At 42.4% G+C, this 24,319-nt stretch overlaps 1 protein-coding gene across 1 annotated transcript in view; it reads right to left on the bottom strand.

Moving 5' to 3' along the window:
• Nucleotides 1-24,319, bottom strand: part of PIWIL4 (piwi like RNA-mediated gene silencing 4) — a 63,233-nt gene that overhangs the window by 4,641 nt on the left and 34,273 nt on the right. The window contains exons 13-18 of the mRNA XM_077805506.1: nucleotides 23,390-23,462; nucleotides 22,174-22,374; nucleotides 15,630-15,733; nucleotides 11,202-11,272; nucleotides 6,956-7,109; nucleotides 6,458-6,583 (exon numbers count right to left, since the gene is read on the bottom strand). Coding sequence (XP_077661632.1) covers nucleotides 6,458-6,583; nucleotides 6,956-7,109; nucleotides 11,202-11,272; nucleotides 15,630-15,733; nucleotides 22,174-22,374; nucleotides 23,390-23,462 — 729 coding nt within the window. The remainder of the gene's footprint in view (nucleotides 1-6,457; nucleotides 6,584-6,955; nucleotides 7,110-11,201; nucleotides 11,273-15,629; nucleotides 15,734-22,173; nucleotides 22,375-23,389; nucleotides 23,463-24,319) is intronic.

Raw genomic sequence — 24,319 nt, 5'->3', positions numbered from 1 at the left:
CGTCCAAACAGCTCTTCCCCAATAACCAGTATTAGTTTGGTGGTCGTAGCGGCCAGTCCAAGGACAACGGGTGGAATATTTTGTACCTTGGGGAAGTTTTGACCTAAGCTGGTAAAGATAAGCTTAGGAGGTTTTTCATGCAGGTCCCCACATCTGTACCCTAGAGTTCAGAGCGGGGGAGGAACCTCGACAAGGGCCCTGCTGACCCACCACCTCTTCAGTTCCTTCTTGCTGACTGGCTCCGACAGAAGGGTAGGCGGGTGGGTCTTGGAATGGACATGAGCAACACATCTTGAAGAAAAATAGTTACAAAAACCTAAGTAACTGTTTTTATTTCTTTGAGTGCTTGCTCATGTCAATTCCAAGTAGGTAACTCCCAAGCAGTTCCTAGGAAGAAGGGTCAGAGTTCAGTGGTTTGCAATTTGAAGAACCGCCCTGCCGAATGTGGCATCGTCTCTGGCTTGCTGTGTAATTGTGTAGCGTGACGTAAAGGTGTGGATCGACAACCATGTTGCAGCCCTGCAGATGACCTAGATCGGGACCTGCGCTAGGAATGCCACCGAGAACGCCTGCACCCTTACAGTGTGTGCCGTCAACGTGGGGGCAGGAATGTTTCTCAAATCATAGCATGCCCGGTTACAGGCCGTGATCCACAAAGGTATTCTTTGGGACAATATGGGAAGTCCCTTCATCCTGTCTGTAATTGCAACAAAAAGTTGTGCTGACTTTCAAAACTGTTTCAATATAAAAAGCCAGCACTTGCCTGATGTCCAGGGAGTGGAGCCTTTGCTCCTGGTTGTTGGCGTGTGCTTTAGGGAAGGAAGCTGGGAGAAAAATGTCCTGGTTTGTATAAAATTGTGAGACTACCTTTGGAAGAAAGGCTGGGTGGGGCCTTAACTGAACCTTGTCCTGAGTGATCTAGTTTGAGACCAAGGGCAGAGTGATCGGAGTCTCCACCGACAGGTCTAGGAGAGTGGTGAATCTAGTGTTGGCAGGGCCATGCTGGTGCTATTAATATCAGTGATGCTGCTTCTCTTCTGACCTTAAGCAGGACCTTGTGAATGACTGGGATGGGTGGAAACGCATACAGCACATGGTTCTTCCAGGGAAGAAGAAATGCATCTGCGATCAAGCCCAGGCTGTGACTCAGGAAGAAGCAGAATTGCAGACACTCCCTATTGTGCCTTGTTGCAAACAAATCTATATGGGGAGTTCCCCACTGTTGGAAGATGTTGTTCATGACATCTGGTCGGATGGACCATTCGTGGTTGTGGAAGGACCTGCTGAGATGGTCCACCAGCTCATTCTGAGATCCCGGAAGGTATGATGACTCTAGATGTATCAAGTGGATTATGCAGAAGTCCCACAGCTTGAGGGCTTCCTGGCACAGGGGAGAGGAGTGAGCTCCACCCTGTCTGTTTATATAAAATATCACTGTTGGATTGTCTGTCAAGACTGACTGATACACACCTTCCCTCCAGATGGCTTTGGAAGGTCTGGCAGACTCGGCAAACTGCTCTTAGCTCCCTGACATTGATGTGTAGTGAGACTTCTGCTTGGATACAGAGGCCTTGAGTTCTGAGCCTCCTTAGATGCGCTCCCCATCCCATTGCTGATGCATCTGTGACTGGAGACAGCGAAGGTTGGGGCGTGGAGAAGGGCCCCAACTGACTGCAGGTTGAGCCACCACAGGAGAGACTCGGTAACCAGTGGGGGAAGTGCAATCACCCTGTCCAGTCAGTCTCGACTCAGTCAGTATACTGATGCCAACCAAGACTGGAGAGGTCTGAGCCGCAGCCTTGCATGCTATGCTATATGTGTACAGGTGGCCATGTGTCCAAGAAGCTTCAAGCACTTCCTGTACTAGAAGTTGCTCGTGAGAGGCCTCTCTGAAAAGGGACAGGGAAGGCGGATAGGAGGGAGGGAAAAGAATTGGAGAGAATAACCCAATACTATCCTGCGCAGGACACAGCGGTCTGAAGTGATCTGGGCCCAAGCATGATAGAAGTGGGATAGACTGTTCAAGAAGGAAGGAGATGGATCTATGATTTGAATTGCTGTGTCATCCCCAGGCGCACCCTCGAAAGGTGTGCTTAGGTCCAGAGAACTGCCTCATAGACCCAGGCCCTTGGCTGGAAGGGGGTTGAGGCGGCCTTCGCATATGGTTTTGGCCCTGCTTCCTGCTGTAATCCTGCCTGGGCTGCAGAGGGTAGAAGCATGGAAGAATCTGGGGTTTAAAATGTTTTCTCTGTGGGGCTGGTGCATGAAGCCCCAGGGACTTCACTGTTGCCCATGAGACCTTAAGGCTGTGAAGCTGAGAGTCTGTTTTCTCCAAAAACAAACGTGAGCCTTCGAAGGGAAGGTCTTGAATTCTTTTTGGAACTCATGTGGGAGGCCCGAAGCCTGCAGCCATGAGCTCCTTCTTACGTCAATCGCAGAGGACCTGGTTTGCGTCGCTGAGTCCGTCACATCCAGAGAGGCTTGCAAAGAGGTTCTTTCTACCACCTTGCCCTCGTCCACAATAGCTGCAAATACTGTCCTAAATTCTCCCAGTAGCAACTCCTTACACTTCTCCATTGCATTCCAGGAATTGAAATTATGGTGAATAAAGATCGCCTGCTAGTTTATTCTACCTTTGTTAGAAAGGTAGAATAAAACTTCTTAACAAAGAGGTCCAGCTTCTTCACATCCTTACCTTTGGGTGTTGGACCTTGCTGCCCCTGCTTCTCCTGTTCATTTGCAGCCGCTATCACCAATGAACCTGGCTGAGTGGGGGTAAGGAGATATTTGTACTGCTTTGATGGCACAAAGTACTTCCTCTCTGTCCCTTTAGTCGTGGGAGGCAGAGAGGCAGGCGTCTGCCACAATGTCATGGTAATGGTCTGAATGCTCTTTATGAGCAGCAAGGCCACTCTCGAAGGGCCCTTATGTCAGAATGTCCACCATAGGGTCCATTGCCTCAGTCACCTCCTCCACCTGGAGTCTCAGATTTGGGCCACTCTCTTCAACAGCTCCTGGTGAGCCCTGTTGTCCATTGGAGTCGGTGTCACCAATGTCCCTGCCACCACTTCATCCGGGGAAGATGAAGATGATGGCTGGGTTGGTACCGGGCCCTCCTGTCCCTCCGGCTCACAGGGTCCGACCTGTGTTGGTTCCTCAGTTGTGGTGCCAGGCTCAGCACCAGCCCTGATCTTGGTACTGGCCTCAGTGCCGTGCTCCTGTGTAGAACACTTACCCCTGCCCCCCAGCCAACGCTCACTCATGCTTGGGGAGTTTGCCAAGATGTGTGCTTGCCAAGGGTTAGTGAGAAAGTGACTGTTGTTAGCGGATGTGCATTTTACTGAAATGTTTCAATGCTGTGTGTGAACTTAACAATCACACTTCTGTGTATTGTTTCTTAAGCTTCTACAGATGTGGCTTCAGGGGCACCCCCTACACTCTGGCACAGCATCTCGGCCAGATAAGAAAGCGACAGAGCAAAGACGACATGTTCCGGAAGGTGCTGCAGTTCTCCAATAAAGAGAAAAGGGAACCCTGGGAATGGAGGGACGCCAAAAGGCAGGACAGAAAAGAAGATCAGAAGTTCATTAAGGACATTACTGTGCAGATGATTCAAATCATGGAGGAGCAAACGCAGATGCTGAAGTCCTTAATAATGTTGCAGACTGACCAGATGCATGCCCACCCTCCCCTGCAGCACATTCAAAACTCTTTTCCGTGCCCCTCAACTCCACTCTAACATTCTTTTCCACTTTCCAAGACTTCTGTTTCCCATTCACTCCACTCCCTCAGACAACTTTCAGAATGATAGTGAGACCTATGCATAGCTCTGAAAGTCTGCCTTTCCCTGGCACCTCCTTTCCCACCAAGCGTTTGTGTGTTTTGTTTTTTGTGCAATAAAAGCAAAGTTTTGAATGATAAGTAATCTTTGTGTCCTACAAATTGAGATAGCAGGCACTACCAAGACATACCCAGGCAGTTTAATCATTTGCTTACTGGAATTTAAGGCCCCAAAATTCATAATTGTTTCCCAGGAAAACTAGATGTAATGTAACACTGCTGTACCGAGCACAGGGATATACATTACTGGTTCTAATTTTCAAAGAGCTGCCTCAAAGCCTCCCTGATTCGAATTGCCCCCCTCTGTGCCCCCAATAGCCCTAGTATCTGGCTCCTCAAAATCAGCAGCCAAGCAGTCTGCCTCAGCACTCCACCCCTAAGCAAACCTTACACCCTGAGCTTCACAAATATTATGCAACATAAAACACATGGCTGTGACCATGGGAATATTATCCTCATTGAGGTCTAACCCATCATAAAAGGCATCATGAGTGCACCTTTAATCTGCCAAAGGCACATTCCACGGTCATCCGGCACCTACTCAGTGTGCTGTTGAACCACTCCTTACTGCTATCCAGGTTTCCTGTGTAAGGTTTCATGAGCCATGACTGTAAGGGGTACGCCGGATCTCCCAGGATCACTATGAGCATTTCAACATCCCCCCCTGTAATCTTCTGGTATGGAAAGAAAGTCCCCACTTGCAGCTTTCTGTACAGGCTGGTGTTCCTGAAGATGCCTGCATCATGCACGTTCCCAGACCGCTTCTCCTTGATGTCAGTGAAACGTCCATAGTGATCCACAAGTGCCTGCAATACCATGGAGAAGTACCCCTTCCTATTAATGTACTCTATTGCAAGGTGGTCTGGTCCCAAAATTGGCATACGTGTACCATCTCTCGCCCCTCTGCAGTTAGGAAAACCCATTTCTGCAAAGCTGTCCACTATTTCACACACATTTCCCAGAGTCAGGGTCCTTTGTAGCAGGATGCGATTAATGGCCCTCCACACTTTCGTTAACGCAGCCCCAACGGTCGACTTTCTGACTCCAAACTGATTCATGACTGACCAGTAGCAGGCTGGAGTCACCAGCTTCCACACTGTGATTGCCACGCGCTTCTCTACTGATAGGGCAACTCGGGGTCCGGTGTCCTAGTGCCGCTGTGAACTCCGCACAGAGTTCCAAGAAGGTGGCTTTCTGCATCTGAAAGTTCTGTAGCCACTGTTCATCATCCCAGACAAGCATGACAATACGATCCCACCACTCACTGCTTGTTTCCCAAGCCCGAAAGTGATGGTCCACACTGTGAAGCTGTTCCGTGAATGCCAATAGAAATCTAAGTTGCTCCTATCCATATCACACAGCAAGTGAGGCAACTGGGAATCCTGTTCAGTTAGGAATTTCATGATTAACTGCACTGCCATCCGCAATGTCTTAGTGACAGTTATCAGAGCATTGGAGAGCAGTGCGGGATCCAACCCTTCACACACAGATGCCGGGGTGCACAGCGAACAAGGGCTGTTGAAAAATGCCACGAAAGAAAGCTGGAAGCCCACAGAATGCTGGGATGGAAAACAATGCATTATGGGATGTTGAGCCCAGTTCCAAGGTGCACTGCGATCCACTCCACCTTCCCACAAGACTTAGTGGCAGAAGGTATCGAGCTGAACTGTGGGATAGATACCCACAATACACTTCTTACACTGTCAATGCTAGTGCCTGACGACAGATGGAGAGTAGTGTGAACATGCAATACCGATTTTTATTATAGCACTTTGAGTGTCGACATAACTTTTGTTGACAAAACTCTGTAGTGTAGACAAGGCCCAGCTTAAAATCTTGGCTGAAATGTTATGTTTGGGTTTGAAAAGGACATTAAAATGCAGACTTTTTTCCTTGTTAGGTTTCTGAGTTTGTCATCTCTGTATCAATGTCTATTAATGTATCTTCTTTGGCTAGTTACATTAATATTAATACCTATAACCAGTATAACAGAGAAAATATAACTTTAGAATTCTGATATGGGTCTGATTTGCCCATGCATTACTCTAGCTTCATGCCAGTGAAATCAATGGATTTATACCAACATAAATCTGGAGTAATGCACGAGCAAATCAGACCCACATGAGAATCCTAAAGTTGTATTTTCTCTGGGTTTTTTTTGTTTTTTGTGGATTTATCTTTTAAAATATAATGTAAAGATGAACGGATTATATTGGTACATACATTTTGTATACTATAACTGTCATTTTTAAAAATTAATGCAAATTTATGTACTCTTTCAATTTGGTTAGTGTCATTCACTGCAGAACACTGTATATTTCACTTTTAATAGGTGTTTCAAAATCAGAATTTTTGTACAGGGATTAAATGTAAAATGAATTGTGTTCACTGAAGAAATTCTACAAGCATATCTGAAAACAGATATATTTACTCCTTCAAACAAATTATACTGTATGCTTGTTGAATTAGGAGAGCTGAACAAATTTCAGGGTGCCTTTCTAACCTGAAGTTTTAGAACACTCCTGCTTAATAACATTATGCTCCCTTAATCTGATATTCAAATTATACTCTGTGAAGGAGACAGCAGGTTCTATCAGTTTGACGCAAGTATACTTGCCATTCAGGACGAGTAGCCTCTGTGTCAACAATAGTGCCAACAGGTGGGTTTTGCAGGCTTCTGTTTGCCTCTGCAAAGAATCGAGGAATGCATTTCTTCCTGACCACAATCACTGACACTTTGGGACTTGAAATAAAGGACAAATATAAAGTAGCTATAATAAATGATTTCATATTACCTCTTTCCTAGTTATAAAAGGACTAAGAATAGAAACAGGCAGATGGCTTGAATTATGTTGCCATATCTCATTCAGAATGTTCTACTTGTCTTTTATAGGGCATCTAAACAATGGGTTATGTTTGAGAGCTGAAAGAACACATCAAGTTACACGATAGTGTCTGTAAGTCCTCAGTCTCTTTGGAAATCAGCAATGTCAACCAGAATTTTATGTTTTCATATATATTTCTATAGGAAATTACATAATAGATATAAGTGCATTGAACTTGCTTTGATTTCTCCAACATGGAACGGGGCGGGCGGGGAAGAAATTCTAGTTACCTGTAATTAGTAGTTAATTCTGTGAGGACACTAAGTAGTTGTGGGACCTCATAATCCACAACCATCTTCAGCTGGCCATCTGCAACACCATCACGGTATACTATGATGCGCGCAGGCAATTCACAATTATACTTGTGCCACTTGCTGATGGCTCCTATAGTACATACCGCATCAGTAAGGAGAGAGTGATCAGGGTTTATTTCTTTGCAACCTAATTTAATATTAATATTCTTGTTTTCTTTTGTAACAATATGCAATCATTCTGTTTTGATTTTCATAGAATATAGTGTCATAAAAATAGTACTGGAGATAAAATGTTATATGATCTAGCCCTGGCACTAGAGGTAATAAATTTCCCTCTCTGCTAAAATGCGTACTGTACTGTATGTGCTATTAATAGTAACAGCAAGTTCTCTGATGCATTTTTGTTTCACTTGAATGTTTTTAATGCATTAATATACAACATATTTTATGAAACTTGTAGTACAAATTAATTCCTGGTGTTAATGACTCAAATAAATCGATTGTATCTTTTTATTGTGATTTCCTGTATTTTATATACAGTTGGCTCCATCAAATGTTCATGATGTACAAAAGCTAAGCACAGTTTTTAATCAATTCCAAGTACCAAAGAAAACTGCACATGCTTATATTTAACATTCTGTAAATACAGACTACCTAATGCAGAACACTATATATTTCTGTGCATTGTGGTAAACCCAGGACAAACAACTACAAAAGTGGGGTAGTAATTAGTCCCAGGGTTTTAAAAGGCCCCTCCCTATCCACTGAGGAGAGAGAACCATGGGGCAATAAGGTTCAGCTGGAAAAGGGGTTACTAGGGAACCAATTAGGTTCAGCTGATTCCAACTACTTGGGACCTTTTAAAACCCTCCCCTGGGTGGTAGGAGGGGGAGAGTGAGGGAGTGAGAGGAGCAGGGAAGTTGCCAGTAGGCTGTTTGCAGCAAGACACCAGACCTCCCAGTAGGGAGGCTGCACTCGCTCCCCAGAAGGGAAGGAAAACAAGCACAAGGGACTGACTGAGGAGAGGAGTAGCAGGACCCTGTGCCACCTATAAGGATTCGCCTTGCCCCAAACCTGAGTCTCCAATGCTAAAAAGGACTGAGCCTACTGAGGCGAACAAGGTATTTTGCCAAAGCATATAATAAACATACACTACAAACACACATCCACCTTAGATCTATTTAAAGCTGAGCACAATTTATAATTAGGGCTGTTGATTAATCGCAGTTAACTACGCAATTAACACAAAAAATGAATTGCGATTAATCACAGTTTTAATCGCACTGTTAAACAACAGAATACCAATTGAAATGTATTCAATATTTTGGATGTTTTTCTACATTTTCAAATATATTGATTTCAATTACAACACAGAATACAAAGTGTACAGTGCTCACTTTATATTATTTTTTATTAAAAACATTTGCACTGTAAACAAGATAAACAAAAGCACAGGTGCCGACTCCATGAGTGCTTGGGGGGAAAAAAATGTGGGTGCTAAGCAAGTATGGTAGTGCAATCTTTTTATCGTGAAAGTGCAACTTACAAATGAAGATTTTTTTTTGTTATTTAACTGCACTCAAAAACTAAACAATGTAAAACTTTAGAGCCTACAAGTCCACTCAGTCCTACTTCTTATTCAGCTGATCGCCAAGACAAGTTTGTTTACGTTTAAGGGAGACAATGCTGTCTCCCTCGCTTCTTATTTACAATGTCACTTGAAAGTGAGAACAGGTGATCACATGGCACTTTTGTAGCTGGCACTGCAAGGTATTTACATGCCAGATATGCTAAACATTTGTATGCCCCTTCGTGCTTCAACCACCATTCCAGAGGACATGCTTCCATGCTGATGACGCTTGTTAAAAAAATGTGCTAATTAAATTTGTGACTGAACTCCTTGGGTGAGAATTGTATAGGGAGACCAGATGTCCTGATTTTATAGGTTTCAAAGTAGCAGCCGTGTTAGTCTGTATTCGTAAAAAGAAAAGGAGTACTTGTGGCACCTTTAGAGACTAACCAATTTATTTGAGCATAAGCTTTCGTGAGCTACAGCGAGCTATATATATACGAAAGCTTATGCTCAAATAAATTGGTTAGTCTCTAAGGTGCCACAAGTACTCCTTTTGATTTTATAGGGACTGTCCCGATATTTGGGGCTTTTTCATATATAGGCACCTATTACCCTCCCACCCCCGTCCCAATTTTTCACACTTGCTATCTGGTCACCCTAGAATTGTATGTCTCCTGCTCTGTGGTTTTACCCAGATTCTGCCATAAATTTCATGTTATAGCAGTCTCAGATGATGACCCAGCACATGTTGTTCATTTTAAGAACACTTTCACTGCTTTGACAAAATGCAAAGAAGGTACCAATGTGAGATTTCTAAAGATAGCTACAGCACTCAACCCAAGGTTTAAGAATCTGAAGTGCCATCCAAAATCTGAGAAGGATGAAGTGTGGAACATGCTTTAAGAAGTCTTAAAAGAGCATCATTCCCATGTGGAAACTACAGAACATGAACCACCAAAAAAGAAAATCAATTTTCTGTTGATGGCATCTGACTCAGATGATGAAAATGAACATGCATCGGTACGCACTGTTCTGGATCGTTATCAAGCAGAACCAGTCATCATCAGCATGGATTCACGTCCTCTGGAATTGTGGTTGAAACATGAAGGGACATAGGAATCTTTAGCGCATCTAGCATGTAAATATCTTGCGACATCGGCTACAACAGTGCAATGCGAATGCCTGTTCTAACTTTCAGGTGACACTGTAAACAAGAAGCAGGCAGCATTATCTCCTACAAATGTAAACAAACTTGTTTATCTGAGTGATTGGCTGAACAAGAATTAGGACTGGGTGGACTTGTAGGCTCTGAAGTTTTACATGGCATTCAAAAATAAAACTTTTTTTTGTACATAATTCTACATTTGTAAGTTCAACTTTCATGATAAATAGATTGCACTACAGTTCTTGTATTAGGCAAATTATGGCCAAAGCCTACCACAATAAATGGAAACATTCCCACTGATGTTAATGCACTTTGGATCAGGATATAAGTGGCCTCTTCCCCACAGGCCCACTACTCCTAAAAGTGATGGCTGGACTCTGGCAGCCTTAGCACTGGTGACAGGCAGGCTCATCATCTGCCCCTCTTAAAGTGATAGCAACATTGGAATCATCTCTCTGAAGACTTATACTAAATCTACACTGCAGGCTTCTTTTGACAGTGTGTAGTGTACATAGCTCGCCTCCCAGCACAGATATAAACAGCAGTGTTAATGGTGAGACATGGCTTAGGCAAGTAAACATACATCTGAAGGGGCAGGTTGGGGGTGCGCTATGTAACCAAGAAAATACCCTACATGGCTCTGCTTGCCCAAGCCATGCCTCCCTGTCTATACTGCTATTTTTAGCCATGTACTGTCTCAGTGCCTAAGCCTTTCCCTGCTGCAGGAAAAGACTCTGGTGGGGAAGCTACTGAAGCCTTTCGAAACTGCCAGAGCATTTTGCTGAGTTGACACATACTGCAGCGTGAAGCTACACATACCCTGCATGCTGCTGAAAGTGGTGTGTAGTATAGACGTAAGCCTTAGGAAGACCACACTTGGTTCTTGGGAGGTTTTCTTCACAACCACAACAGCTAGAAATGGGGTTCAGACGGTTTGTTTTTTTGGTAGAGCTTGGATTCTACAGATGCTGAAGAAGCAGAAAAGAGTCCTACTCACGCTGGATGAGTGAAATTTTCAAGGTCTCTTACTATATATTACCATGTAATTTTGATTATATATTTAGATAGCATACCTTGTGAGCCTTACTCTTTACAAATACGTAATAAGTAAAGGTTCCTGCCCCAAGGAGCTTACAAAGTGAGAACATGGGAGTAGTACTCCATATAGTGAATAAGGAATATTCCTGTGACTAAGGATTTACAAGTTAAAGCCCTAACTTATTATCAAAAGAACCAATGAAAGAATATAATAATTTACGAAATACAGAGTAATTGGTGTAATGATGTTGTGCATTTGGTTTTAAAACTAGTCTAGGTAGCTAATTTCTGTAATAAGAGTTTCTATAATACTACAGTTTCTGATGCATTGTGAAATTCATTTACACAGGAGATTAGAATGTAATGCAAACAATACATTGAGACATAGCCAATAATCAACCTATAAACTGTATTGTTCTAACTTTAAAAGGTACATGACATTATACCTTTCATGCAGACTTTTAAACAATCTGCGATATCAGTCCCTGTATTCCGAAGGACGCAGCGAGAGAACCACCTAAAAATAAGTAGTAAGTTACTAGGCAACCATTACAATTGTGTTCTTCTGAGTTCTGCATTACTTTCACTCCACGTTTCCTTTACTATTGGCTACGCTTCTCATAAATCATACAGCCATCACCTGAAACTACCAATAAAGGGAGGACTCTTCAAAGTAGGATAGCTTGAGGTGGATATGAAATCCAGATCCTGAGCAATGCAGTAGAACAGGTCAGACCTGCCTTATTCCCCTGGATTTATGAGCTACATTTTTCAAACTCGATGTCTAGTTAGCTCACACTGACTCCATTGGCAGATTAAGGTGTTCAAAAGCTCTGAAAATTAGCTACTTAGTGTCTAAAGTTGGCACCCAAAACACTGAGGAATCTGAAGTTAGAGGCCACTTTTGAAGCTTGAGATTCAACCTCTTGTCCTTCTTTCCTTCTCTGTAAAATGCTTACATCTCTTACTGGGGTGTTGTAAGATGACTACACTGTATCTGATGAAGTGAGCTGTAGCTCACGAAAGCTCATGCTAAAATAAATTGGTTAGTCTCTAAGGTGCCACAAGTACTCCTTTTCTTTTTGCGAATACAGACTAACACGGCTGTTACTCTGAAACCGTACACTATATTTGTGAGGCAATTCCAGATTCTCAGATGGAAGGTTCTATGTAAATGCTAATTATTAATTATTATTATATTATTATTATTACTACTACTACATGCAGAGGGTGGGGTACACCAAAGAACTGGACTGAACATATATAGAGGGAACATTAACATCCATTCAGCACTGAGAAGTTGACCAACCACATCATGACAGCTTATAATGCAGCCCATCAGGGCTGCCAACAAGTCTTTCCAGGTTCAGAATTGTGAAGACACTATCATGCATTAATAAAATAGCTGACTTGGTTACAATGTTTGTTTAATTCTAGAGTTCTTCATAAATAAAGCTGTGTGGTTTCAATGGTTTAAAAATACACCCTTACTGGATTACTGTAAAAAAATAGCTTTACTTTGAAAAAATTACGTTTGTGTTGGTTGCTGAATATACCCCCAAACACGTAAACCATCACAATATTTAACTTCATACAGACCTCTGAATGCAAAGAAATTTCTTTTTCTAACATTGAATTTATATCACAACAACGAAATTAAATTGTCACCATTCTATCTTCTGAAGAGTCTACAGACCGAATATTGTATTAACAAACACTTGCTCTGACACTGTATGAATTAAGGATTTGCAAACAATCCACTATCATTATACCAGGTCCAAACTCCAAAATGTTCTATATAAATAATAATATAAACATTATTTTATATGTATATAGCACCTTTTATCCTAAAGCACCCCATAAACTACTATACAAGTCATATACAGGAGTCACTTAATCTATCTTTGGGACAAAAAAAGGCAGCTGTTTAATACTAAGAGAGAAAGTGAAAAGAACACTATATCCAATTTAGTAGGCAGGATGTAATTACCTAATTTAGCAAAGACACCTGAGTTAACACCCATATTCTTCCAAAAAATTCCCTTGTCTTTCAATAATACACGCGGTTGAATTTTACATCCTATCCAAAAACCAACACATTCATAGGCAGCGACTCTATGGGTGCTCCAGCCCTAGAGCACTTAGGGAAAAATAATTAGTGGGTGCTTAGCACCCACCAGCAGCCAGTACCCCCCTCCCTCCCAGTGCCTCCCACCCGGATCAATCAGCTGTGTGGGTGTGCAAGAGGTGCTGGGAGAGAGAATGGGAGGAGCAGAGCTGGGATGCGCTCGGGGCAGGGGGTGGAACTGGGTGGGAAGAGGCGGGATGGGGGGTGGAGCGGGGGAAGGAAGAGGTGGGGCTTTGGGGGAAAGGGTGGAGTGGGGGCCAGGCCTGGGGCAAAGCAGTGGCAGGAAGAGGTGGGGCAGAGGCTTAGGTGGAGGGGTGAAGTGGAGGCAGGGCCTGGGACTGAGCAGGGGTTGAGCACCCAGAGAAAGGAGAAAGCCAGCGCCAGTGAGCACATCCAATGTGGGAGTAGAACCCAAGAGTCCCAACTCCCAGTCCCCTTGCTCACAACATTAAACACTGCCTTCCTTAATATTTATCAATAAACATTAAAGACCCACATGGTACTCTTGATCCACATATACAACTACTATCAGTATCAACTGGAAGTGATGCCTAGTGACCACGGGTGTGATATTGTCTTTAACGTGGAAGACACCTCAAATGGCTCATAACAGATGATCTTACATATCATATATCATATATATATCATATATCATATATTCTGCAATACTTAGGAACTGTTTGAGTGATGGATGGAATAAGGGCATAAACTTGCTGTTGCTGAAGTTGATGGTAAAACATTTATGGCTGATAGGCACAGGCTCATGTCTAAATGGCCATTTTTAAGACTTCTACAGTCTTTGTGGATTTAAAAGTCATTTGAAGTTATTTCACATTTGTTTTAAACTCTCGTTTTCTTTGGTGTACTTAAGGGATTACAAAGAAAAACACAAAATTATTGACTTTTAAAATAAATTATATTTAAACCATACTGGCTTGAAATGATAGTGGTGATTTACTAAGTCGGACTCAGTATGAAGTCGGATATTAAGTATGTATATATGTACAGAAGTGAATGAATGATAATGACACCATTCTGCTAGTGGATGAATTTCTAGCATACACAAAATGGGAACAGCCTTATAGTTTTGTAAATTATGCATCTCACTTTGTCAATTATCTGGTTATCTTTTGCAATGTAGTAGGTGAAAAGTTAGAATGATTTTGTATACAATAAAATGCTTTCCAACAGTTAAACAAAACATCCTCCTTCCACCCTGTGTTTGTAAATTGGAATTCTACTTATCTACGTAAGAAAAATCTACTTCTAAATAGAGTGGAACACCTGAGATGGTGTGAGTGGTGATGCAGTATGCAGTAATACAACAATTCAGAGATTCCTGTGCTCCTCATTGAATCCTGACTACCACAGGCCTGATTCCCCCTCCCATTACTCCAATTTTACCACTGTTTAACTCCACTGACTTTAGTAGAGCTACTCCAGTGTAGTGTGTAGAAAATCAAGACAATAGATGACTTTATGTTTCAATGAATGAGCATCTGCTGGGTTTTTTTGGCAGCATGCAGGCCACTGTAGACCTTTTCCAATGTACTTCTATTACCACTGCTCTTATCAGTCACCACTGTTGAACAGCACATTGTCCACTAGGTACTGGTGTCCCCTCTCCGCTCTGGAGATAGAGCGCACCAACTCAAGTAAAGAAGCCAAAGTCTTACACTTCGATACAGAGATTTTTAAGGCCAGAAGAGACCATTGTGATCTAGTCTGATCTCCTGCATAACACAGACCACAGAACTTCCCTGAATTAATTTCTGCTTCATGTCCAATAGTTGTGATTGAACTAAAGCACATCTTTCAGAAAAGCATCCAATGTTTATTTTAAAATCTCCAGTGATGGAGAATCTACAACAACGCTTGGTAAGTTGTTTCAGTGGCTAATTACCCTTACTGTTAAAATTCTGAATTTGTCTAGCTTCAACTTCCAGCTACTAAACTGTTTTATACCTTTGTCTGCTAATTCGAAGAGCCTTCACCAATCAAATTTCTGTTCCCCACAAAGTACTTACTGATTACGGTCAAGTCACTCCTTAACTCCCTCTCTTTGAGAAGCTAAACAGATGGCTTCTGAAGTATCTCACTATGAGGCATGTCTTGCAATCCACTAATCATCTCTGTGACTCTTCTTTAAACCCTCTCCAATTTTTCAACATCCTTCTTCAACTGTGGACACCAGAACTGGAAACAGTATTCTAGTAGCAGTCACACCAGTGACAAATACAGAGGTAATATAGCCTCCCTGCTAGTCAATATTCTCATTTATACATTCAAGGATTGCATTAATCGTTTTGGCCACAGCGTCACACTGGGAAAGCTCATGTTCAGCTGATTATACACCATAATCCCCAAATCTTTTTCAGACACTGCTTCCCAAGATATAGACTTACATCTTATAAGTATGGTCTATGTTCTTTGCTACTAGACATACGACCTTACATTTGGCTTTACTGTATTGACCTTACTATATTAAAAGCCATACATTGATTGTGCCCTGCTTACCAAGTGATCCAGATCGCTATGTATCAGAGACCTGACCTCATTATTTACCATTTCTCTTATCTGTCACCTGAAAACTTTAATCAATAATAATTTTATGTTTTCTTCCAGCCAGTGATAGTACCTTCTGTCCAAAGAACTCAAAATAGAAAGTAAGCCCCCAGACACCTTTCTGAGATAGGTAGGCATAATTATAGGATCCTTAGGAGTAGTAATAGTATAAAAGGCTTACCTTGTAATTTTTGAATTGGTGCTAGCCACAAATCCAACTATTGAGCTTCCCTTGTTAAGGGCATCTTTATTGACATCAATACCTATCACCATGAGTGATTTTAGCTGTGAAATAAATTTAAATTGAGAATAATTTGGTGATGCAATGAATTACCAATTATATACAGTACGTCAAATATACTGATTTTCAAAGCTTTACCAAATCACTTTTTGAAACAGTTAAAATACATATGGCATACAGCCACACAACAGAGCAAAGCTAGAGTATTGTCAGATGAGACTATGCTATTTTCAATAAAACCCACAAATCCTCAAGTTTAATTTTGTTAAATAAAGACATTTTAAACTCTGTTTAGATGAAGCACATTCACACCAATGCTAAGGGATCTCTTCAGACAGGATTTGCTAATTCTGTAAGGTCCTGACCTTGTGCCCACGTTCTATATAGATCATTTTACCATGCCATCACAATGATATTCCAATGAGCATCAACATGACTAGAGTCTGTAAAACATGATTCTTTCTTTCTCTCTTTTGCTCACTGGGGAAAAACTGTTAAAGAATTAAAAAAATATTTTATGTATGCTGCTATGCGTATTTATTATTGAAGGCCAGGTCATAGTGTGCTTTCCACTTGGGAAAAAAAAGTGGTAAGACTTAAGGTGATTCTGAGAAGGAACAGATTGCTAAAAGACACGATCAACTTGGAATAATTGAATCAGAACTTTTGAATAAAATTCAAGTGTCAGAAATAACCACAATTTAGGACATCTGTAGATGGGACTCAGGCTCTCTGTAATAGGTGGGAGCAAATATTTCACACAGTACTACTGGTGAAATTTAACTTTGTGTTATGAAAATAAGATTGTGTTACTTAACTTTTTTCTACCTATGCAAACTATGAAAGTGAAGAATGTTTCATTCTAAAGAGGGATGGAAATCCCCTCCTCAACCCCACAAAATGTTTGTGGTCTGATGCCTATCTCACCTAATTAAATTACAAGAGAATTCAAATACAAGGACTGCAAAGGTACTGTAGATACTTGGATTTAATGTACCTATTTTTACAGTTATTTCTCATTACAGCAAGACCTCATTGCAAGGCTCAGACTCTCGTACAACATAAGAAGTAGAGATACAGGGCAAAATTCACATATAGAGCACAACAGACATGGAGTTTTAGTGGGGTTGAAAAAGTATAACTGCAAGGGAGTAACTCAGGGAAAAATTTGGTACATAGTTAACATTTTTATATCTTACTAAATAAGCCATAGACGGGAAGGAGAGTGATAGCAGAGAGGCATAAAGAATGAGCAGAGTTCTCTGGTTTATGATAAAAGAACACTCATTGTAAGGATATAGTCTAGCACTAAAAGTTAAGCCCGGCTCATTCAGTAAAGAATCTTGACACCTTTTATGAAGGGAAATCAGACTAAATGGAAGAATTTCAAAAGGAGCATAGGTGTCTCATGATGAAAGATCATACTAAATGAAATAAAGCAGTCCATTTCCTCCACTTAGTTCTGGCAACTGAATTTGAGCATGCTGTCAAGCTGTTTTTATAATGACAAAGAAAATCAATGAATGAAGTAAATTTTCTTGTTAAAGTGAGTGCTAAAGATTAAAGATGAAACAGAATTACCTGTTTCCCATTAATCATTAGATTGATAAAATATATATGAAATAAAGCAGTGTTCTGAATATTTTAAGAAATACAGAAGAACGCAGTTTAACCGAACCTCCATGTGGTGTGGAGCCCTGAGCAACTGCAACAAAAAGTTTGAGAAACACTGTTGTAGACAAGTCCCTATAATGTTCAGGGTTAAAGAGGAAAGAGTGTAAAAATGATCAATACCTGTACTTGTTTAAAACTCACATTGGTTTTCCTGTTAATAAATGAACATACCATTATCTGCAAGAACTAGGGGTTTGTATATTCTGTCAAGTAGATAAGAAGTGTGTGTGGGGGGGTATGTTTTAATGCTTTTCCGGGAGTGGTCAGCTAGCTGTAAAGCAACTCCTCATCTTAAAATAACAGACAGAAAGCTCTTTGCCCATTCTCCTGATTATCCAAATTTTTGATTGTCCAATCTGGTCCCAGTCCCAATTAGATCAGATAAATGGGGTTCCACTGGACGAGGCTTTCTTCAGGCAACTAACAGAAGTTACTAGATCGCAGGCCCTGGTTCTCATGGGAGACTTCAATCACACTGATATCTGCTGGGAGAGCAATTCAGCGGTGCACAGACAATCCAGTTTTTGGAAAGTGTAGGGGACAATTTCCTGGTGCAAGTGCTGGAGGAACCAACTAGGGGCAGAGCTCTTCTTGACCTGCTGCTCACAATCTGGGAAGAATTAGTAGGTGGAGCAAAAGTGGAGGGGAACCTGGGAGGCAGTGACCATGAGATGGTCAAGTTCAGGATCCTGACACAAGGAAGAAAGGAGAGCAGCAGAATACGGACCCTGGACTTCAGAAAAGCAGACTTTGACTCCCTCAGGGAACTGATGGGCAGGATCCCCTGGGAAAACAAAATGAAGGGGAAAGGAGTCCAGGAGAGCTGCGTGTATTTTAAAGAATCCTTATTGAGGTTACACGGACAAACCATTCCGATGTGTAGAAAGAATAGTAAATATGGAAGGCGACCAGCTTGGCTTAACAGTGAAATCCTTGCTGATCTTAAACACAAAAAAGAAGCTTACAAGAAGTGGAAGATTGGACAAATGACCAGGGAAGAGTACAAAAATATTGCTCAGGCATGCAGGAGTGAAATCAAGAAGGCCAAATCACACCTGGAGTTGCAGCTAGCAAGAGATATTAACAGTAACAAGAAGGGTTTCTTCAGGTATGTTAGCAACAAAAAGAAAGACAAGGAAAGTGTGGGCCCCTTACTGAATGAGGGAGGCAACCTACTGACAGAGGATGTGGGAAAAGCTAATGTACTCAATGCTTTTTTTGACTCTGTCTTCACGAACAAGGTCAGCTCCCAGATTACTGCACTGGGCAGCACAGCATGGGGAGGAGGTGACCAGCCCTCTGTGGAGAAAAAAGTGGTTCGGGACTATTTAGAAAAGCTGGACGAGCACAAGTCCATGGGACCAGATGCGCTGCATCCGAGAGTGCTAAAGGAGTTTGCGGATGTGATTGCAGAGCCATTGGCCATTATCTGTGAAAACTCATGGCGATCGAGAGAGGTCCCGGACAACTGGAAAAAGGCTAATGTAGTGCCCATCTTTAAAAAAGGGAAGGAGGAGGATCCTGGGAACTACAGGCCAGTCAGCCTCACCTCAGTCCCTGGAAAAATCATGGAGCAGGTCCTCAAGGAACCAATTCTGAAGCACTTAGAGGAGAGGAAAGTGATCAGGAACAGTCAGCATGGATTCACTAAGGGCAAGTCATGCCTGACTAATCTAATTGCCTTCTATGATGAGATAACTGGCTCTGTGGATGAGCGGAAAGCAGTAAATTTATTCCTTGACTTTAGCAAAGTTTTTGACACTGTCTCCCACAGTATTTTTCCAGCAAGTTAAAGAAGTATGGGCTGGATGAATGGACTGTAAGGTGGAGAGAAAGCTGGCTAGATTGTCAGGCTCAACAGGTAGTGATCAATGGCTCCATGTCTAGTTGGCAGCCGGTATCAAGTGGAGTGCCCCAAGCAGGGCCGGTACAAGGACGTTTCGCGCCCTAGGCAAAACTTCCATCTTGCGCCCGCCCCCACCCCAGGAACCCTGCGGCAGCTCCCCGCGGCCGCCCTCCACCCTGAGGTGCCCCCTCATGGCAGCTCCCCTCCGCCGCTGCCCCTCCCCCCAGCCCAGGGAGCACCCTCCCCCCCCGTGGCAGCTCCTCACTGCCCCCTCGGCCCAGGGAGCTGTGTGCGGCAGCACCCCTCCCCAGCTCATATCTGTTCCGCCTCCTCCCCGAGCATGCCGCCGCTTCTCCCACCTCCCAGGCTTGCGGCGCCAATCAGCTGTTTGCCGCGCAAGCCTAGGAGAAAGAGAAGCAGAGCAGGGCGGTGCTCAGGGGAGGAGGCGGAGCAGAGGTGAGCTGGGGCGGGGAGCGGTTCTCCTGTATGCTGCCCCGCCCCCCCCGTTACTTGCTGCAGGCGGCCCTCCCCGCGCCCCCCTGCCCCAGGTCACCTCCTCAGCCCCCAACCACTTGGTGCCCTAGGCGACTGCCTAGTTCGCCTAGTGGTTGCACCGGCCCTGGCCCCAAGGGTCGGTCCTACAGCCGGTTTTGTTCAATATCTTCATTAATGATCTGGACGATGGCGTGGATTGCACCCTCAGCAAGTTTGCAGATGACACTAAACTGGGAGGAGAGCTAGATACACTGGAGGGTAGGGATAGGATACAGAGGGACCTAGACAAATTAGAGGATTGGGCCAAAAGAAATCTGATGAGGTTCAACAAGGACAAGTGCAGAGTCCTGCACTTAGGACGGAAGAATCCCATGCACTTTTACAGACTACGGACTGAATGGTTAGGCAGCAGTTCTGCAGAAAAGGACCTGGGGGTTACAGTGTACGAGAAGCTGAATATGAGTTGACAGTATGCCCTCATTACCAAGAATGCCAATGGCATTTTGGGATATATAAGTAGGGGCACTGCCAGCAGATGGAGGAACGCGATCGTTCCCCTCTATTCGGCATTGGTGAGGCCTCATCTGGAGTACTGTGTCCAGTTTTGGGCCCCACACTACAAGGAGGATGTGAAAAAATTGGAAAACATCCAGCGAAGGGCAACAAAAATTATTAGGGGACTGGAACACGTGACTTATGGAGGAGAGGCTGAGGGAACTGGAATTGTTTAGTCTGCAGAAGAGAAGAATGAGGGGGGATTTGATAGCTGCTTTCAACTACCTGAAAGGGGGTTCCAAAGAGGATGGATCGAGACTGTTCTCAGTGGTAGCAGATGACGAAAAGAGGACTAATGATCTCAAGTTGCAGTGGGGCAGGTTTAGGTTGGATATTAGGAAAAACTTTTTCACTAGGAGGGTGCTGAAGCACTGGAATGCGTTACCTAGGGAGGTAGTGAAATCTCCTTCCTTTGAAATTTTTAAGGTCAGGCTTGACAAAACCCTGGCTGGGATGATTTAGTTGGGGATTGGTCCTGCTTTGAGCAGGGGGTTGGACTAGATGACCTCCTGAGGTCCCTTCCAACCCTGATATTCTATGATTCTGTGATTTTTAAAATGTGCAGGAGCAATCCCAAAATGATCAATTAAAAATCAGGGGGAGACAACAGAGCTTGATATGGAATTAATTGCTTATTGAATCTCCTACTGATGAATGAAAATGTTATTCTGTAGCATGATCATTTATTTTACTTTTTACCAAGTTTCTGTGATATCACTATTCAGGTTCCAGACAACACTATGAAGAAAAACAATCTCATTTTTGGCCTTAAGTCTGAAGCCACAAGGTGTTCAAGGACATGCAAATCCCATAAGTAACAATTAAATAACCGGCATTTTAACACTACAATTTGTGATTTCCAGACAGGACTTGCTTGATATAAACTTTGGCACCAATCCTGTTCTTTTTTCAGTCAGTCAAAATTTGGCTGCTGATTTCAATGGAAGCAAGTTTGGACCTCAAGAGCAATTGTACAGCCCTTACATCAGGGAGCTATTACTCACACAAGTAGACCCACAGAGGTCAAAAATATTATTAAGACTCACTGCACTCCTGTGAGATACATAAATATTATTATACCAGTGTTAAATATGGATAATATGAGACATCTGGCTTAAAAATGTTTGTACAGTGCCTTGCACAATGGGACCCAAATCCTATTTCGGGTCATCAGGTATTATTTGTAATACCACTGCTATATCTAATGATCCCCTGTTCTAACCAATAGACCATACATCTTCCCAGAACATGTCCTTTTTTGTTGGAAAGCTTTACATTTCTTTAATTCTATTCTTTTAAATCTCATCACCACTGAAAAAATACTGTCAAACTAAATGGCCTATTGATATGATCACATGAAAATAAAGCTTATTTAAAGAATTTTAGAGGTTTTTCCCCCATGGTTGGGCCATTAGGGTCACAAATGCATGATTTCCTGCCCAGAAATGTGGATCAAAGAAATGCTAATGTTGGACATTTGTTTGTATACCTTCATAAAACATGGATATGTTTCACAATACTGTACCTTGTAACAATCTTTATTGTAAACAAGAAGTGCTCAGATTTCTGAGTATGCACAGAGAGCTACTAAAATGTGAAAATGATTTTGATAGGATTAAATACACCAATATTTTGTGAAGTCAACAGATCAAGAGTAAGTATCCTGCATCATTAACACAGGACCCAATCTGGGGCAATCCTTCCTCACGCTGAGGAGTGGTTTCTCGTGTGAATTATTGTTGCTTAAGTATTCTGAGATCCTCAGATGAAAAATGTCAACAAAGCACAACTTATACCACGCTAAATCAATTTCAGCTAGAGCTAAGCATTTCTGACATACCAAAGACTAGTTAACATAAATGGTTGAACAAGTTTTGCTGTGATAAAAACAAACATTTTAAACAAATTACTTACAGGGATCTCTACTGCCCATAGCTCCCCTCCGAGTTTACAGATAATCTGCATTGCGATTTTCGTGGCAACACTCATCATCATGCCCTGCTTGTTCAGAGTGCGTGCTAGTACACATTGGCTTGGTACAGGTCGGTCAAGGCTCAGGAACTTTTTAATAGAATCATAACAGACCTTCTGATTGGAAGACAGTACACACATTACCTAAGTAGAAGAAGGAGAGAACAGTGGTCAGTGTTCTACTTCTGCAGATCTCTCCTTACACTTTGATACATTTCACCCTCTTAACAGACATACAATTCCTCCCACAAATCTGAAGAATTTATAAAGCCAGACTAGCTTGTTTTTCCTGCAAATCTCTTGCTCCTGTGAGTTCACGATTGGAAAACTGACATCCACAGATAAAGGCTTGTGTATATTTTTTAAATGGACCACATTACACTTACTGGTTGATTAACTATAGGCCAAATCCAGCTAAAACCAGTGTAAACTGAGGGAGCAGAGATATTGGCAGATGTGTTCCCTTCTCTAGGAATTCTGCCAAATGGGAGAGGGTGCCTGTGAGAGAGTACTGGTTGCAGGATTCTGGTCACTGAGGTTGCTGTAGCACAGAGAAAGTGGCAGACTTAACTGGAATCAACCTGTTACTGGTGGGGATTACTGACACTTGGTGGGCTAATAAAGTAATTGGCTTAGTAATGGGAGGATATATAATCAGGAGGAACAGCAATTGTGTTGGGGGGGCATCTTAAAGGGTGAGCTGGGTAAAGGAGAAAGCTGTTTGGAAGGCTCTCCCTGCTGTATACCTGTGCTACATCCTGCCCTGTTAGGAAACAGGGGATTAAAGGTATACATGAGGTAGAAAAAGTAACTGTGTGTGTTTGTGACAGAAAGACCACAAAAACAACCTAGAAGTGCTGCTCACTTGGTAGCTAAAAAAGCATCCGCTGACAATGCTGTTCTGGAAAGAAGCAGTGCATGTCCTGAGTTAGACATGCCTCCTAATTGGAAAGTCATCCTTTGGGGTTATGGTGTATTATCTGCTGCTGTAGCCAGGCTGCTGATAGTGTTCTCAGAGAGATTCTGCTCTGCTGATTCCACAGGGAGAAGAGGCTCTCTATGCTTTCTCTCCTCTCCCCCCACCTTCCTTGCATATCAGAAGACTGGACTTTGCCTATCGAAAGCATCACAAAGCAATGCTTAACGAACATATACACACCAGCTGTACTTCAGGATTTACATGCTGTTGCACTGCTCGCAGGAATGTCATTGGGCTTTCTTGTACTTGTACTCTGAACAAAAACATATAAAGACATTTAAACATGCACTAACTTTGCAAATGTCAGTTCACTGCACATCTTTAGAAGCATTATGAACAGATTTTCCACAAAGATTAAAAGGTTATTCATATTTGACTAGTTTGGAATTAATCAGTAACCAATGACAAAGGATGTGTCTACCAAAACTAATACTCAAAATTCCATCCATTGCCTAAAAGAGGCCGCATCTGTGTTAAGACTAGAGTTGGGCAAATCATTGATTTGGGGGGGTGGGCGTGATGGTTCATTATCCTACTCCACAGAATCTGACATGGAGGTGAAGAAAGTCAGAAGAGAGGCAATACATATTTGTGGGAGATAGGAGAACACAGGTCCTAGGACTAGCATCACAGACAGCTCACTGAGACCATATGAAAGTAGCATGGTTGCAGAAGTCTATGTTGCAATCAAGGTTAAGGAAAAATGTGAATTAGTTATTTCCTTCTAAAAAAGGGTGTCTCTCAGCTGCTTGAAGTGAACTTAACACCCTATAGAATCACTCATCATATCACAGAATCAGCTTCCTGAAGGAATAACCCTGACAATGCCATATGAAGTCTAACCGCCCTTCAGTTTCACTCTCAAGAGATGCTCAGTTTTTGCATAAGTAACTCCTGCTATCTATAGGAGTTAAATATGTATATAACAAAAGAACAAGAAAAGTGAATATAAAATCATTGAGGAAACAGATCTGAACATATTACACATCAATATCCAAAGAAAAGACTTTGGAATCTGTCCATAGCTAGCCAGCTAAGAACTTTCCCAGTGGCATGGACCTCATAACTAGAAAGTAACTGACATGGCTGGCTTTTATGCTACCTTCCTGG

Source organism: Eretmochelys imbricata, chromosome 1 (assembly GCF_965152235.1).
Source record: "Eretmochelys imbricata isolate rEreImb1 chromosome 1, rEreImb1.hap1, whole genome shotgun sequence".
Taxonomy (NCBI): Eukaryota; Metazoa; Chordata; order Testudines; family Cheloniidae; genus Eretmochelys; species Eretmochelys imbricata.
The sequence above is the reverse complement of the archived record's forward strand: the minus strand, read 5'-3'. Positions and strand labels throughout refer to the sequence as shown.